The sequence below is a fragment of the Pongo pygmaeus genome, chromosome X, assembly GCF_028885625.2.
Source record: "Pongo pygmaeus isolate AG05252 chromosome X, NHGRI_mPonPyg2-v2.0_pri, whole genome shotgun sequence".
NCBI classification, from domain to species: Eukaryota; Metazoa; Chordata; class Mammalia; order Primates; family Hominidae; genus Pongo; species Pongo pygmaeus.
In genome coordinates, this window is record NC_072396.2 from 18156864 (window position 1) to 18173044 (window position 16181).

Sequence of the window (16181 nt, forward strand, 5' to 3'; positions counted from 1 at the left end):
TAACTATGAATTCAGAAACTTGGTAAAGGGCAAAAATCCAATTTATTGCATTTAATAGATATCTAGGCTTAGATTAGATTCTGTAGGTATAGAATCTGCCCTACATCCTGCTCTATATTTGGGGCAAAGCTGAGAACCTCTCTATCTTTAAAGTGTCACAGCTACATTTAGAGACCCAACCCATTCAGCATTCTGTGAAAGAACAGTAGAACCAAATATCCATGTGTGATTATATTCCCAAGTGTGTCTATTTAAAAAAAAGAAAAGAAAAGAAAAGAAAAAAACAAACTTCAAAATGATTGGAGAAAGAAAAACTGGGTGTGGGATGGAGGAGGTGACAAGGGAAAGGGAAGGAAGCTTCTAAGGAAGTGAGATTTGAGCTAGGCTTTGATGAATTGTTAGAAATGTATTAGTCAGAGAAATATTTTAGGGTATATCTTTGTTGTTGTTGTTGTTGTTGTTGTTGTTGGAGTCTCCCTCTGTCACTCAGGCTGGAGTGCAATGGCACAATCTCGGCTCACTGCAACCTCCGCCTCCTGGGTTCAAGCGATTCTCCTGCCTCAGCTTCCCGAGTAGCTAGGATTACAGGCGCAGGCCACCAGGCCTGGCTAATTTTTTTGTATTTTTGGTAGAGATGGAGTTTCACCATGTTAGCCAGGATGGTCTCGATCTCCTGACCTCGTGATCCACCCTCCTCGGCTTCCCAAAGTGCTGGGATTACAGGCGTGAGCCGCCGTGCTCGACCTAGGGTATATCTTTCTAAGTTTTGGTTTCTTCTACAAAATCTCATAGGCTTGTTGTGAAGATTTAATGGCATAATTAAAATAGTGCACATGGCACACTGCTTGGGACATAAGGACTGAATAAGTGGTTGTAGTTGTTGTCATTGCTACTATTATTATCATTGCAATTAGGAGGTGGTATTGGAAGTATGTGAAAAGAACCTTCGTAGGGACATGATGCTATTACCACAGGTAATTAAAGCCCTTTTTCCTGACCCCTTTTTCTCTGATCTTATCCCATTCTTTCTGAGACTGTCATCTTTTATATTTTGGCATACTTTGGTTAATATTAGTTCACTTCTGGCAAGATGAAAGCAGACCCAACCAAGTATCAAAAGATTTTTTTTAACCCCACTCCATTTCCCAATATAACATCTTATACACTGATTTACAATTTCAGTAGTGGGTGGATATTCGAGTGAAGATGTAAACATAAAACCAATAGCTTATGCTATAATTTCTCCAGGGGTCTTTGTTTTTAGCAACTTATTTTAGCAATTTCAAAAAATATTCACTCCGGTTATTTTGATTTTCTTCTAATCTGTTTATCTTCCAGTGATTTCATTCAAGTCACAAAGGAAAGGTGTTTCTGGAAATAAGCAATGAAACATTTCTTTTTTAAGTTTAGCAGTTAATATGGCAGTATTTTTGCCTCATAAGTGATGGATATAATGTGTTTGAGAGGGGCTTGTCCACTGATGTTAGGGACTGAGGAGATTGTCACATGCAGTGGTTGGGGGAAACTAGGATGTTAATGTTAAAAGTAATTTAATGACTCATGTGCTCAGGAGGATTATGCTAATTGCTTGGTCATAGCTTATCCTCATCACAATCCTCTGATTCAGGTACAATTATTCTTCTCATTCCATAGATGAAGAAAATGAGGCTTAGAATATTTACATAACAACTTGCCCAAGATTACAGCTTAGTTGTTGCAGAGCCAGAATTTAGACTCAGTTCTCTCTGGCTCCAAAACCTATGTTTTGTGTGTGTTTTTCTTTTTTTTTTTTTTTTTTCTCCAGTAGGTTATACTGTCTGCAGGGGTTTGAAAATAATGATCCCAAACTAAACATGGGAGTGATGTTTTTAGGTTATCATAAAGTGCCTTGGGGAAAGTGGGAGCTCTCAATGAGGTTAAGGGTTAAAAGATGTGCTATGGCCTGCGCTACAATCTCTGTTTAGTTTATCCAAAGTAGAAGGAATTTAGTTCTGATTTGAAGGTGCAAAAACTGATCAGAAGAAATGGCCTCAATCAAAATACAAGACTGTGAACTGAGAAGTGGTGTCACTTGGACAACGGACAGAGCCAATAGTGTCCTGTGTCTTGAAAAAAGGGAGGGGCATGGTAGGTAAAGCCTGTTACCTTCAGTTTTGGTTTCTTTAATGACACTAGAACTTTTTGCTAATTAACTTGATTGCCTGCAACTGATATATTTATTACTAAGCATTGTTTATCAGTGACATATTGTTCAAATATTTGTTTCCCAGGAGAAGGTTGTAAATGTCCTCTGGGATCATAAAAGGTGATGGATTAACAAGTGCTGGTAGTTGTGGTAGGTCAAGAAGTTACAATGCAGAATTTCCCATACCGTTGTTTGGATATGTTGGCAGGTCAGCAAGAAGAGATGGTGTTTTTCCATGATGAGAAAGATGATAGTTTGTCCTCCAATTTCTTAGCTTTAGCATCTGGTGAAGTTGCTTGCAGGGACTATATTTTATCTTATCTCATTCAAAGTCTCTGAATGAAGTAACAAGTAGCAAATATGATTACAACTCTTTCTGTAGTTACAAAAACCTATTTTTAAATGTCTCCCATCTACAATTGGCTATCTTCATACCATCATCTGCTTTCTCAAATTTTCCAAGGCCATTTGCTGTGGATAACCACAAAGCTGCCCTGGGCCAACAATGCCACCTGTTGACTGGAACAGAGAACTCTTGGATTCAACATCTTTTTCCCCTCCACCTCCTTTCTTGCACCTTGGAATGATAATGCATGTGTCTCTGAAGTTCCCCACACCAGCCAGATGTTCCAGTCATACAAAATTGCTTGCTATTTCTCATCACATCATGCTCTCTCACACACCTACAGGTCTGTGTACACTAAAACCTCTGAATGCTTTTATGACCTATTTTGCCTGGCTATTTCTTCAGTTTAGAAGCCTTGGCTTAAGCATCACTTTTTTGGGGGATGCCTTCCCTGAAATTGCCCAGGGTGATTTAGATATCTCCCTTTCCATAGCCTATATGTAAAGGAAAGATAGTTGTGCCTGTCTATCTTTTAGTGGATGGTGGTGCTTCCAAGGGAAGAGGGTGAACCAGTACCCCTATAAGGACCTGAGCCAGTGGTGGAGATAGGGAGGGATAAAGTCAGGCATGGCCCCAAACAGTCTTTTATATCATCATCTGAATTTTTTTTTTTTGTAATTGCATGCCTCATCCTAAACATTCTTATAAAATTAGCACTATTATCTATGTTATGTAATATAAAATAATCTCTCCTCAATCACTGAGTAAAGCTAGTGGTCCAGGAAGATCCTTCTATATTTATCCTGTGGCTTCCTGAACTGCCAGGCACACTACACTGTATCTCGGGAGTATGCGTAAGTCCCTCTGAAAACCAGGTATAAAATAGTGTCTTTCAAGGCAGCCATTCAATGGTCTCCTTCAGAGGAGGCACTAGGTCTTTCATCTCTGCTATAGTATTGTCTAGTGGATTTTAGATACTCAAGAAATATTATTTTTTGGAATGAGTTAATCTTTCAAGTGATATCAGACATAATAAAGAATCAGTGTCATTAATCTTCAAAAAGACAGATATTTCATTTGTAGACCCCAAAGTCTCCATCAGTCTACTACTCTTTCTCTAATTATTCTTGCATTTTATCAGGTACTGGCATTTAAAATTAATTTTTAAAACTATCTCCTTGAGTTATATTAACATTGGTTACTCACTACCATGATACCAGTATTGTTTTCCACTCTTCATTGCAAATACATATTTTCCAGCAATATTATGGGGGAAATAAGCCTTGATGGAAAAACCTGGAACTCTAAACATCATCTGTAGTTTCTTTTCCATGGGAAAATATGTCCTGAATTAAAAGGGAAAACTGACTTAGAAATGAGCTTTGGAACACTTCAAGGCTGAAGAAGACTGCATTCAAGCATCAGACTCCTGCATCCTACGGCTCCAATTTATACAGCTTACTGCCCGAAGCCTGGGGGCCTAAGGGAGGGAGCCTAAATCCAGAGACACAAAGTGACATCCTAGAACTGCTGAAGTGGGCAGGGAGGACCTCAGTGTGGTCCCCCACTGGGCTCTTTCAGAGTTCTATCAGCATCATCACTAGGCCATCTTGGATACATATTGACCATCCCAGAAAGCCAGAAAACTTCTTTCTAACACATCCTACTGAGATTTACATCTCTGTGATCCCAAAACTGTTCCCTCTTGAGACAAGAAACATCCGAATCATCTGTTTTCTCTGTTTTAAAAAGTCAATTTTTAAAAATATTGTTTGTTAAGAAATATTTATGAGTGAAGGAGCTCCTGTGTGCAAAGCAACTTTCTAACACATGGTCCATTTATTATGAAGTTATTCTGCAGAAACTTCCTGTTGCTTTGTCTTTCTCCTTTTATGTATGTATGTATGTATATATGTATGTATGTATGTATGTATGTATCTCTTTAGAGACGGGTTCTTGCTTTTCTGACATCCAGGCTGGAGTGCAGTACCGTGATCACGGCTCACTGCAGCCTCGAACTCCTGGGCAGAAGCAATCCTCCCACCCCAGCCTCCCAAGTAGCTGGGATTAGCAATCATGCCCAGCTAATTTTTTATTTTCTGTGGGAACAGAGTCTCACTATTTTGCCCAGGCTGGTCTCAAACTTCTGGCCTCAAATAATTCTCCTGCCTCAGCCTCCCAAAGCGCTGGGACTACAGGCACGAGCCACCATGCCCAGTTCCCTTTCTCCTTTTAGAAGTGAATTACTCTAAACCAAAACCTTACAAGAGCAAGCCAAACTGTGCCTTGATTCTCTTTCATGTCAAAGTCTAGGTGGTAAGACATGGATAAGGGGCTTTTGACAAGAACAGGAGACTTCTTTACCTGGCTTCTCTAGTAAAGCTTCTAGTATCTCAGAGGGGCCGTTGATTCTCCATACCTGGTCATTTCTCCATACCTGGTCATTTCTCTTTCCTGCTATTCCACTCAACCCTATCCTCAAACGAGGAAACCTTCCCTCCCAATTGAGTACATGATACTTTTATGTCTCCTCTGCTCTGGAAATATCATTTCTGATTCTGCTGGGAAGGCAACCAATGGAGGTCTCAGCCTAGAGCCTTAATCCACTGTCCTAGGCATGTTCTCAGACTGGGAAAAACTGTTGGGAAACAAGTTCAGAACCTGAACTAGGTGAGACTGCAAATACTGGTATAGACAGGTTTGTTTTAATTTATAAGGTTGCTCAGCAAAACATCCCCTGTTCTGGAACACAATTAGTATGTTTTTAACTGCAGATATAGAAAAAATTGTTTAGGGTACAAACCAATATATTTTCTTAGGTTTATAAGGAAGGTTTCCTTCTCTCTGTTTCTCCTTTATCTACTCTTTACGAAATCTTGCAAGAGTAGACTAAAAGGGACCTCCTTTCATTACACATCTTTTTTCCTAAGAAGCAAAATGAACTAAATTAGTTCATTCACTCAGTACTGTAAATACCAAATGAAAAAGCCATAGATGTATAGATGTAAATACTGCTTTTGTAATGATTTTTTGTGTGTGTTTGTATAACTAGAAGGCACTGGGAGAAAGAAAAAAGAAATTATTCAAAGTTCAAAGGCTCCAAGATTTACTAAGAAAATAAGAAAAGGGGGGAAAAAAGCCCAAGCATTCACATGCTAAGATAGCTGAAGGATCAAGTAATATGTTACCCCAGCATTTTCTTCAAAAGAAACGGCTTTTGTAGAAACTGGTGGAAAGTCCAAATCTGAACATTTTTTTCTGATTATAATAAATAAAGCCAGTAATCCCCGTAGAGATTAAAAATGCAGGCTTTGGAGTTGCTTTCACTATGCTGAAATTCCAACATACAGTCAAGGTTGAGAACACTGCTTTAAGTACTTAGTTGTAACTTCCTTTCTCAGATAGTTCAATTTGGCCCTAATTTGGTTTATAATTACAGCATTCTTTCCTTCCTTTTGAGAGTCTCCATCTGTACATTTCCCAAGTGTGTGGAAAGGGAGGGTGGACATCTCTTTCCCTGTCTCCCACCTGTGTCTTTGCATACCTTATCTTCTTAGGAAGACAGCATGACTATTGTTGTTAAATACAAAACCGACCCCATATTCTAACAAATCATAGTTCTTCTTGGCCCACAGCATTACTTTTTAATTTCAGTGATGGATTTCTAGGGGTCACGCATTGGCATTAGCAGTCTTTAAACACATCATCTCTTTTTCTCTTCCTTCCATCCACTGATTGTTTCTTCAGGGAGGCTCTGAGCCATTCACCTTGGTGATTCTTTCCCCCAAACCATATCACTCAAAATCAAGCTGCCAAGCCCAGGATTGGAGGAGGAAAGGTGGTCTTCTGGAACTGTATCCATAGGAATCCTTTCCGAACTGGCACTTTCATGGGGCATATTGAAGTACTGTGAAGACCTTGAGCAGCAACAGTATTTGGAGCCATCAGAAAGGATTTACCTTTTTTTTTTTAAGTCTTTAGTTTATGATCCTTGTGCTCAAACCAACAATCTTCAACCATCAGTATCTGTTTTGACATATGGCCAGAAATTTATTTTAAAGAACGGCATTAGTTAGCCTTTTCTGCATAAAAAATCACCCAGTACTTAGTGGCTTAAAATTTAGTGAGTGGTTCTTCTGGTCTGGGATGGCTCAGTTAAGCTCTGTGGAGTTTGCTTATGTGTCTATAGTCAGCTGGGGCTGAATGACCTAGAGTGGCCTTATTCATGTCTGGTGATTAGCAGACCAAGATGGGGGTAGGGGACAACTGGGCCACCTGTACCTCATCATCCAACAGGCTGGGCCAGGCTTCTTCATGAGCAGCAGTAAGCAGGGCAGGTGCCAAGATCAGCAGAAGCAGAAGTTGCAAGGCTTCTTGAGGCCCAGGCTCAGACATGTACAATGTCACTTCCACCACATTCTTCTGGCCAAATCAGGTCATAAGGCCTGCTCAGATTCAAGGTGGAGAAATAGACTCCATCTCTTGCTGGGAAGAGCTGAAAAGTACCATGGCTATTTTTGAAATCTACCGCAATAACGAAGCACCTGTATTTGCAAATTTTTATATACATAAATTAAAATGGATTTGAAGTTCTTCCAATAGTAGGGTAACTCTCCTTGTATTCAAATAAATGGGAGAAAAGGGAGTGGAAATTTCCCATGGTTATGATAATGAGTGGTTCATGTAAATACCATGGGTCATGAAAGAAAAAGGTTTTGAACAGCTGCCCAAGAGACAGTGTAGTGAGGTGGAAAGAGCATGAACCTTGAAATCAGACAGACCTGTGTTCAAACTCCATCTCTCCAACTTGTTAGTTGGGTGGCCTTGGGCAAGTTATTTAACCTCTCTGAACATCAATTTCCTCACCATAAAACAGGAATAATAATACCTAAGGCACATATCTGTTGTGAGGATTAAATAAGATTACGGGGTAATGCCTAGAACCTAGTAAAGAGCCATTTCATGGTGCTAGTTTCCTTCCTTGACCGCTTAATTTTGTGAAATCGGTGTGTAGTGGGCATAGTGATTCTTTCATTCAGAATCAAAGCTGTCTCACCCCTTTCCCTTCCAGATACCAGCTTGTCTTTTTTCACATATTGCATATCTTTGAGAGATGACTTCAATACAATATTTTTCAACCTGGGATCTTTGCAATGTTTGCAAACATAAACTTACAGTTAAAAATTCCAAGACAATTCTTAGCTTTGGTGCTATAGATTATTCACATTTTTGAGTTGTGTATAGCTTGCTTTTTCTTTATGGTCTGGGTATACTGTGCAATTTTGGAAACCCACCATCAGAAAAGGAGGCTTTGAAATAGTAGAAGTTGGGCCCCAATGTCTGGGAACCATGTTTTTTCAGAAAGGATGAATTTACATTGGATAAAGTTTTCAAACATATCCAGGAATTCTAAGTAGTGAGGTTAGTCTTTGGGGGCTAGAGGAGGCCAGGTTGGGCAAAACCTTTGCTTAATCTTCTCCTCTGATGCATTCTATAGGGCTCCATTTTGGCTAAATCATCATAATTCCCACCAAGACAGCACAGAATGATAATGGTTTTATTTATTATTTTATATTCATTGCCGGTATATGCAAAGTTTTAGAGCTTGCTATAAATCAAGAGGGATTATCACAGCTGTTACTTATTTTAACAGGTCACAATACAGTAGTTTATGCCAGATGGTTTGGAGAATTTTGAGGGAGAAATTTTATACAGGCAGCCATATAGATACTAGCTTGGGTAGTCACACCCTGAAATTAATTTACATTTGTTATGATATAAAATATATATGAATAAACATATAGTTCCTTATGAATGAGTGATCCATTTTATAGCAGCTATTTCTTCTGGAAGTCAAGGGAGTCCCTTGTGAGCAGTGGTGGGGCAGCAGCAATAGTAATGTGCTGCTACTGGGATAGGTGAGAAGTAAAGCTCCACCACATGCATAGCTCTGGAGGGGACATTCAACTTGCTCCAGGGAAGTAAGCCTTGGAGACAAAATTGAGTTTTCATAATTGGGTCTCAGCACGTATTTGAGTCAAAGAGAATAAAGCAGGAAACTCACCCTAGGTAAACATAAGGAGAGAATGGGTATGGTATAAATACAGTAGAGCTAGAATTGGGATCCTCAAGGTCACCCTCAAGGTCAGTCTGGGACCAAAAGGTTATCCAGCCCTGGGCAAATCACAGAACATATTACTTCCCTTGCAGATGCTGAAGTTTATGGGTAGAATGGCCAATTCTGGATGCTCAGCAGAAACAGGAAGATAAAATAAGTACTGATGATCAGAAATCATTTTAGAAGGTATTTTTGGTTCCAAGTCTCATAGAAAAATTGACTTACACAATGAAAGACGTAGAGAAAATTTTACAGATCATCTGTACCCTCTTTATTTTATAGATGAAGAAACAGACCAAGAGGACCATTTAAATATGATCATCTTAGTTTTTTCAATAAAGAAGTAAAATCAGACTGTCAAAGTATTTGGGCTCCATTGGCTTCCTCCAATCTTTCTCCCCTTGATCCAGCCCCACGAGTTCCTCTCCTGTATCCCACCTCATGATGGGAAAGGACCACATTCCCACCTATCAGAATAATCCAAAGACCAGGTCTAAAGCACACCTGGATTTTCTTGGTAAACTGTCTGAGGCATAAAGTTAATATACCACCTCTTGAACTGAATTAAAACTATTTAGCCTTGTAAAGTCAATTCTTCCAGCTCCTGTAAAATAGGAGTCAATTAAGATCTGTTTGTGTCAACAAAATAGTAAATTAACCAGAAAAGGTAAATTTAAAATGGAGATTTGGAGCATATAACAGCTAAAATCTATTATGTACAAAATCAGGAAATGACAGTATTTTGACAATTGAATAGTCCATGCATGTTGAAGGACAGAACTGGAATCTGTATCATGGAGTCCCCCAAGATGGCTAGTAGAAGAATGAAAGCTTTGAAAATTTGTAAGCTCAGCAATACAGAAATACCCCCACTCTTCTCAGGGCTGCTGAACTTCCAATAACTTCAGCTTTCAGGAATACAGCACCAAACCTGGAAGTAAGTGAAAAGAGTTTCCCAAGTCTACAAATAATTGTCAGCAAGCCCACATGTATCCTTTTGGCTCTTGCTGGAGAATTGGTAACTCTTCTTTAATGGACAGATGTTTCCCAGCCATGGGTGTCTGTTATCCCCAGCTCACTGGAGACTTAAACTCTGGGGAAAGGAGCTAGAAGAAGGTTGAGAAAGGAATGATAGTGGAGAACTAAATACCAACGAAAGAGCATGGAAATCCAAAAAGGGGTCTTAGAAATGTGTTACCATAGAGACCAATAATAAGCTTTCTTAATAAAGACCCTAAGTAATCAACAAAACATTAAATTGTGTTTTGTAGCATCTGATTAAAGAGATAGGAAAGTGAATTACTCAAGGTAGGCTAATTCTGGTAATAAACCCCCAATATTTCAGTGTCTTACCTCTCACTTTCCTTGCAGTTTAATGCTGGTTAGCTTGCAGGTGGGTACCTAGGCTCTTCCCATCTTAGGAATCCACCATCCCGTAGAGCCTCTGTGTTCAGCCAGCAGGGAAGACAAGAAAGTGTGTGTAGGAATAGGTAAGAGTTTTTATGTGCCAAGGCTGGAGGCACACGTAACTTCTGCCCACATTCCATTGGCCAGGACTCAGTTAGAGGGCTGTACCTAACTGCAAGGGATGCTGGGAAATGTAGTTTAGCTGTAGGAGAAAGAAGGAGACAGTTTGGTGGACAACTAATTAGCCAGTTTCTTCCAAGGAAAGTATAAAATATGCTTCAGAACAATAAGGGGCTTCAGAAAATTGTTCTTGGTTGGATAAACTTTAGTTATATGGAAAATTACTTATGTACACTTTACCATTTCCTGGCAATACTAGTTAAAGGAAATAGTTATTTCCTGAGCCACACTGTAGATCAGAGGTTGGCAAATTATGGCCCATGGGCCAAATCCCACACACTCTCTATTTTTGTGAAGAAGGTTCTATTGAAACACAGCCACATCCATCCATATATGCACCATCCATGGCTGCTTTTGAGCTACAACAGCAGAGTAGAGTAGTTGCAACAGAGACTACATAGCCAGCAAAGCCTAAAATACTTTCTACCTGGCCCTTTACAGAAAAAGTTTGTTGACCCCTGCTATAGATCATCACTGTCCTAAAGAAGGACACATTTGCAAAATTGTCTGTGAGACCTAGTATCCTTGGCTTTCAGTAAAAACATCAGTATGTTGAAGAGACATCTGCACTCCCATGTTTATTGCCGCACTAATTGCAATAGCCAAGATATGAAATCAACCTATGTCCACTGACAGATGAATGGATAAAGAATATGTGGCTTATATACACAATAGAATACTATTCAACCATAAAAAAAGAATACAATCCTATCATTTGCAGCAACATGGATGAAACTGGAGGACATTATGTTAAGTGAAGTAAGCTAGGCACAGAAAGACAAACATGGCATGTTCTCACTCATATGTGAGAGCTAAAAAAAAGGTCACATAGAAGTAGAGAGTAGAATAGTGCTTACCAGAGGCTGGGGATGGTGGTGTGGGGATAAGGAGAGTCTGGTTAATGAATTAAAAAAATTACAGCTAGATAGGTGGAATACATTCTAGTGGTATATAGCACTGCAGGGTGACTACAGTTAACAAGAATTTATTGTATATTTTGAAATAGCTAGAATAGAGGATTTTGAATATTTCCAACACAAAGAAATGATAAATGCTTTAGATGATCAATTTGCTAATTACCCTATTTTGATCATTTCACATTGTACACATGTATTGAAATATCATACTGTATGCCGAAAATATGTATAATTATTATGTATCAATTAAAATAATAATTTAAAATATATATCAGAAAAGTAGGATACCTATATGGACTGGGATGTAAACTCAGTCCTTAGAACATCAGCTGCAACTGGGCCCAGACTCTGCTGTATCCCCACAAGCACCCAGCACAGTACCTGGCATCTAAGAGATACTCAATAAGGGCTTATATTTGAACCTTTGATCCATAGGAAGCATCAGGTACCCTAACCACCATACAGGGGATAGGGGGACCTAAAAAAAATGCAATATGAGCATTATGTGTGAAGACCTCAAACACAGGTAGGAAGGAACCATCTTTGTTGAGCTTTTATTACGTGCTAGGCACTATCATGGTGCTTTATTGTTTTATTTACTCTTTTAAGCAACTCTATAAATTAGGTATTTTTATTTTCATTTTACAAATAAGAAACTGATTCAAAGAAGATTCAAGATTCAGAGAGTCGAGTCAAATAATTTTCCCAAGGCCACACTCGTTAAGAACTGGAGGAGCTAGGATTCAAACACAGGTCTTTCTGGGTACAAAGCCTATGTGGTTTTCTTTTCTTTTCTTTTCTTTTTTTTTTTTTTTTTTTTTTACCTCTCTGCCATGGGACTTGCTAAAATCTCATTGAAATTTAAGCAATCTAGTTATATCATTATTTTTGCCATCACTGTTAACAACCACCTCATTATTGTAAAGATCAATACAAAGAAGAAAAGACAGGGCCATTTTCACTGCTTTGTGGAATTCTGCGGACTTCATTGTCAAGGCTCTCCCGTGATAGAGCAGACCTGAAAACCCCGAGCAATGCAGTTCATTTCCTTGGGCTGCGTGATTAGTGACTTGGCCACTAGCTACCCATGCACTTGCCAGGGATTGCTGTCGAGGGCAGCCATTTTGCTCACCTTAATGTAAATTCTCATGTCAAGACCTGAGAGGTTTGAGTCTGTACATGGTGAGGCTTCCTGTTTGAAGTTGATCTGAGAGCTTGTTAACATATAGATGGCCAGGCCTCACCCCAGAGTCTGATTCAGCAGGTCTGGGAAGGCCTGAGAAGGTGTATCTCTACCAAACCCCCAGGGGCTGCCAGTCCTTTGAGAAGCAAGGCTAAAGGAAGGATTTCCCTTTACCTTTGAGAAGCTCTGACTGGTATTCCCACCCACTTCACATCTCCCATCAGTAGCCAATCCATTAAGCCTTCCCAAAGCCTCAGGGGTCCAGGTCTGCTCTTGGCAGGCAGAACTCCTCCCACTGATCCCTCAATGACATTTGACATTATAAATCACCCAGCCTTCTTAAAACTCTTTCGTCCATCCCCCTGTTTCTGAGATGGGGCCCTTCCCCTCTTCCATCCTGGTCTCCTGCTTCTCTGAGTAATGTCTCTCTTCCTCTCTGATGGCCTTTTCCTTTACCCACCCACCCCTTAAACTTTGGGGTACATGGCTGTCTTCTCACCTTCACTGGGGGAGTGGCCATGCCATCTCCTCTCACCTCATCCGTCCAGTCCTAGCCACACTCTGTCTTCCGGGGGACTCCCACCAGATTCTCTGTCGTTGCCAGCAGCTGGCAGCCCTCCAAGGAGGCTAGTGGAGAACAGCTAACCCAGACTGACTTGGGTTCTAGGTGATACTTCATGTGACCACAATCATTAATTCACAGTAATGCCAATTAGGAAATATTCTTTATTTCACACACAGGCAAACCCCAAGATTTCTTATGACCTTGGCAAGTGGAGTGTTTCACAATTGTGAATTCTGGAGAAGTTACAGGCCTGGTGGATATAGTATTGCCCACACATGCAAATCTGCCCAGCGCCTAAACATCCCTAGTTGAAAATAGGCAACCCAGTCAGAAAAGAGTCAAATTTTCCCTAAATAGGTTTCAAAGACATTGCCAAAAACAACATCCCACAAGTCATCTTTGGATAATTTCATTCACTGGGTTTCTTCTTGTTATGTATGGTATTAGGATATATCCCATAAGTGTTGTCTTTGAAGTGGCCCTAAATGGCTCTCTGCCTTCTGCACTAGGTCGCTATATCGAGAGCCTACCAACTTAAGCTATGGGCACACACACTGCCATGGTTCTTAACCCTGGTTCAACCTCAGATCTGGTTTAGTAAATCGCCGCTCCCTGGAGATTAATACATGGCTGCAAAGGCATTGTCCTTGCAGTGTTTTTCAGCCTGGGCAGGGTGAGATGTGTCTAGGATGCGAGGTTTCAGCGTCCGGAGATGAATGGGGGGAGGGGACGCAATGTCACATTTTTCGGGTGCTCTAGTCCTGTTATATGCGGGCACATGCTCTACGCCAGTCTCTGTCCACCCTCTTGCCCGGGCTGGAGGGGTTGGCACGGTCGGCGTTTCTGATTCCTTCCTCTGCTGTTGGCCATAGACTAGGGATAAGGGAGGTGAGAAGAGAGCCACGGGGGTGCGGTGCTGAGCAGCTGCGGTCGGTCCAGCCTGTTGGTGATGTGCGGAGCCCGCCACCACTCTGGGCATGGGTAACGCGCAGCCCCAGCGGTCGCGCTACGGGAGAAGGAAACACAGAGGTACAAGAAATCCGGATCCGGGATCCTCCGCAGCCTCTGGCTTGTCTAAGCTCACAGGCCGGGCTTTGTGGCTGGCTCCCGCGCGCCACCGAGTTTGGGGCTGGCGACTGAGTCCTGCAGCTCACTGCGGCTGGCGGCAGGGGACGGATTATTTTTAGGAGGTTCCCTTTAGCCCGGTGGAGCTGGGAGATACTCGCGGAGCCAGGCGGCTGTCCGCGGAGCATTGGTGCAGCCGTGCCTTGCTGCCCGGGAGGTTTGGCTGCCGCAGTCCTCTCCATTCACTGAGCTGTAAATCGAAGCTGTCTACACCGGCAAGGCTCTCGATCCCAGCGTGGCCCCAGGGCTACGTCCCGCCCAGGTCTCCCGGCACCTGATTTCCCAGTGGTCAATTAGGTGTCTCAGCCTGCAGCATTGAAGCAGTGGAGGGGCCAATGCCCCTGCTTTGATGGAGCGCGCCGTGCGCAGAGACCTCCCCAGTCGACTTCCTCATCAGAAGGCAGCATCCATTCATAATTCTCTGCCTGTGGACCGAGTTAGGCTGGAGCTGGGCATGGACTCCTGCGATCTCTCTTTTTGCATCTGAAGGAGAAACTAAGATAAAAGGGAAAAGGAAGGGGGAATGCAGTCCTAACGCAACAAGGCGCTGGAAAGTCCCCGAGAGGCCTCTCTTTTGCGGGGAGAGGGAGAAGAGGCAGATTCCGAGCCCAGCGCCCCAGCCAGCTGCTGCTTCGCTGCGGAGCCGGCACGCATGCCTACCTCACCTGACGGCCGCATTCCCGGGGAGCCGGCGCGGGGCCCGGCGGCGCGCCCAGGGCGCACGGGCGGTAGGATTTCTGCACCAGGGGAACGATGCACGGGCGGGCTGCCCAGGGCCGAGCCTGAGCCTGAGCGGGCGCCAGGGGAGGCTAGCCTCGGCGTGGCGCCCCACCGCAACCCTCCGGGATGCTCCACGACTCGCAGCCCAGGCCATGCGGGTGTGTGAGATGGGACCAGCCTGGGGGGAGGGGGTATGGGCAAGTGACATCATTTTAAACTAATTTCTCGCACCTCTGGGTGCTGGGTGAACTTGGGGGTTGGGGGAGGCTCGAGGCGCAGCCCAGCCGCGCGCTAGCCCGAGAGGAGATCCCCCTTGGTCGAGATCTGAGAGCTGGGTCCCCTTGGCAGAGCTGAGCGAGGGTGAGCTGACAGTCCAGGTGGACCGCGCATAGCTCGGAGGGGCGAAGGGAACAGCGCTGGCTTTCAGAGGTCTTTTATTATTTTTAAAAGCATATTGCAGCTGCAGCTTTTAAGTTTGCCGCCTCCTCCCTACCCTGATCCCGGATTCTGGGGCGGGGCGGCACTTTTCCACGCTGCCTACCCTCTGGGTGGAGGGGTCTGCAGGGGCTGCAGCGTCTGGTGTTGGGTTTCCTGCAGGGGGAATGAGGATTCGACGGCGCTGTGAGTGGTAGGGCGCCCTGAGGTTTGGCCTTTTGAGGGCTTCTAAGGGCTGGGGAGAAGTCGGGGATCCCGCTTGGTGCCCTCTCCTGTTTTCCTGCCCTGCCACTTGGTGTTGGATGACATTTTGCCTGTGCAGGGGTTTCACTGTCAAGGAGCTGTGATGCTGTAAGGCAAATGGACTGTTAGGATGAGCTGGAAGAGAGGGGAGTGAGCTGGAGCTTTTCCTTTTGTGGCAGTGTTAACCCCATCGCCCCCACCTCTCTGGCACACCTGTCCCCTGGGGTCACCATCTGTGCGCATGAGTGGGGCAGCCTGACCCACTAGCCATTCCAGGGACAGTGAGCCAAAGCTGGACTTGCTCAGGGCATGCTAGGCCAGGAATGTGTGGGCAGTGAAAGAGCAACACCCTTCCTCACCCCCCTTGAGGGGAAGACTCAGCAGGCCCCGCCATGATGGTGCACAGTGTTTTGCCATAGTGTGGTATGCTCTGGAGTTTTGGAGCTCTTGTTTTATGAGGTTTTTATTTTACAGTTTCTTGCCTTTTGGTGACCAGTTTGTTTTTCACAGCTGCTTGTGAGCAAGGCAAAGATAACAGCATCTAAAAATAGCCCTGCAGTTGGAGGTACAGCTTGGCTTGACCCCGCTATTAGAGGGGTGGGGTCTTCCTTCCCAGCTCCTTGAGGGTGGGCCAAACTTGGACCCCCAGACAGCCTCAGACCAGGTCCACACATCCTTCAGAGCAATTCACCTTCAGGTCTCAAGGCAAGGCAGGGATGCTGAGTGCTGGTCCATGTGAGAAGGGCAGCAGCTCTGA

The 16181-nt window shown here is 43.2% G+C and overlaps 1 protein-coding gene and 1 long non-coding RNA gene across 5 annotated transcripts in view; one reads left to right on the forward strand and one right to left on the reverse strand.

Annotated features, from left to right (window-relative positions):
* NHS (NHS actin remodeling regulator) overlaps positions 1-16181 on the forward strand; it is a 387766-nt gene that overhangs the window by 293081 nt on the left and 78504 nt on the right. Inside the window, exon 1 of one of the 4 annotated variants that reach the window (XM_054473233.2) lies at positions 14125-14904. The exons of the other annotated variants lie outside the window; for them this stretch is intronic. Within the exon in view, the coding sequence (XP_054329208.1) occupies positions 14679-14904 (226 nt within the window). The 5' untranslated portion in view covers positions 14125-14678. Of the gene's footprint in view, positions 1-14124; positions 14905-16181 lie in introns of those variants that run through there. 4 annotated transcript variants of the gene reach the window in all.
* The window catches only part of LOC134739038 (uncharacterized), an 85534-nt gene continuing 79521 nt past the window's right edge, over positions 10169-16181 (reverse strand). Inside the window, exon 3 of the long non-coding RNA XR_010125426.1 lies at positions 10169-10258. This is a non-coding gene — a long non-coding RNA (uncharacterized LOC134739038). The remainder of the gene's footprint in view (positions 10259-16181) is intronic.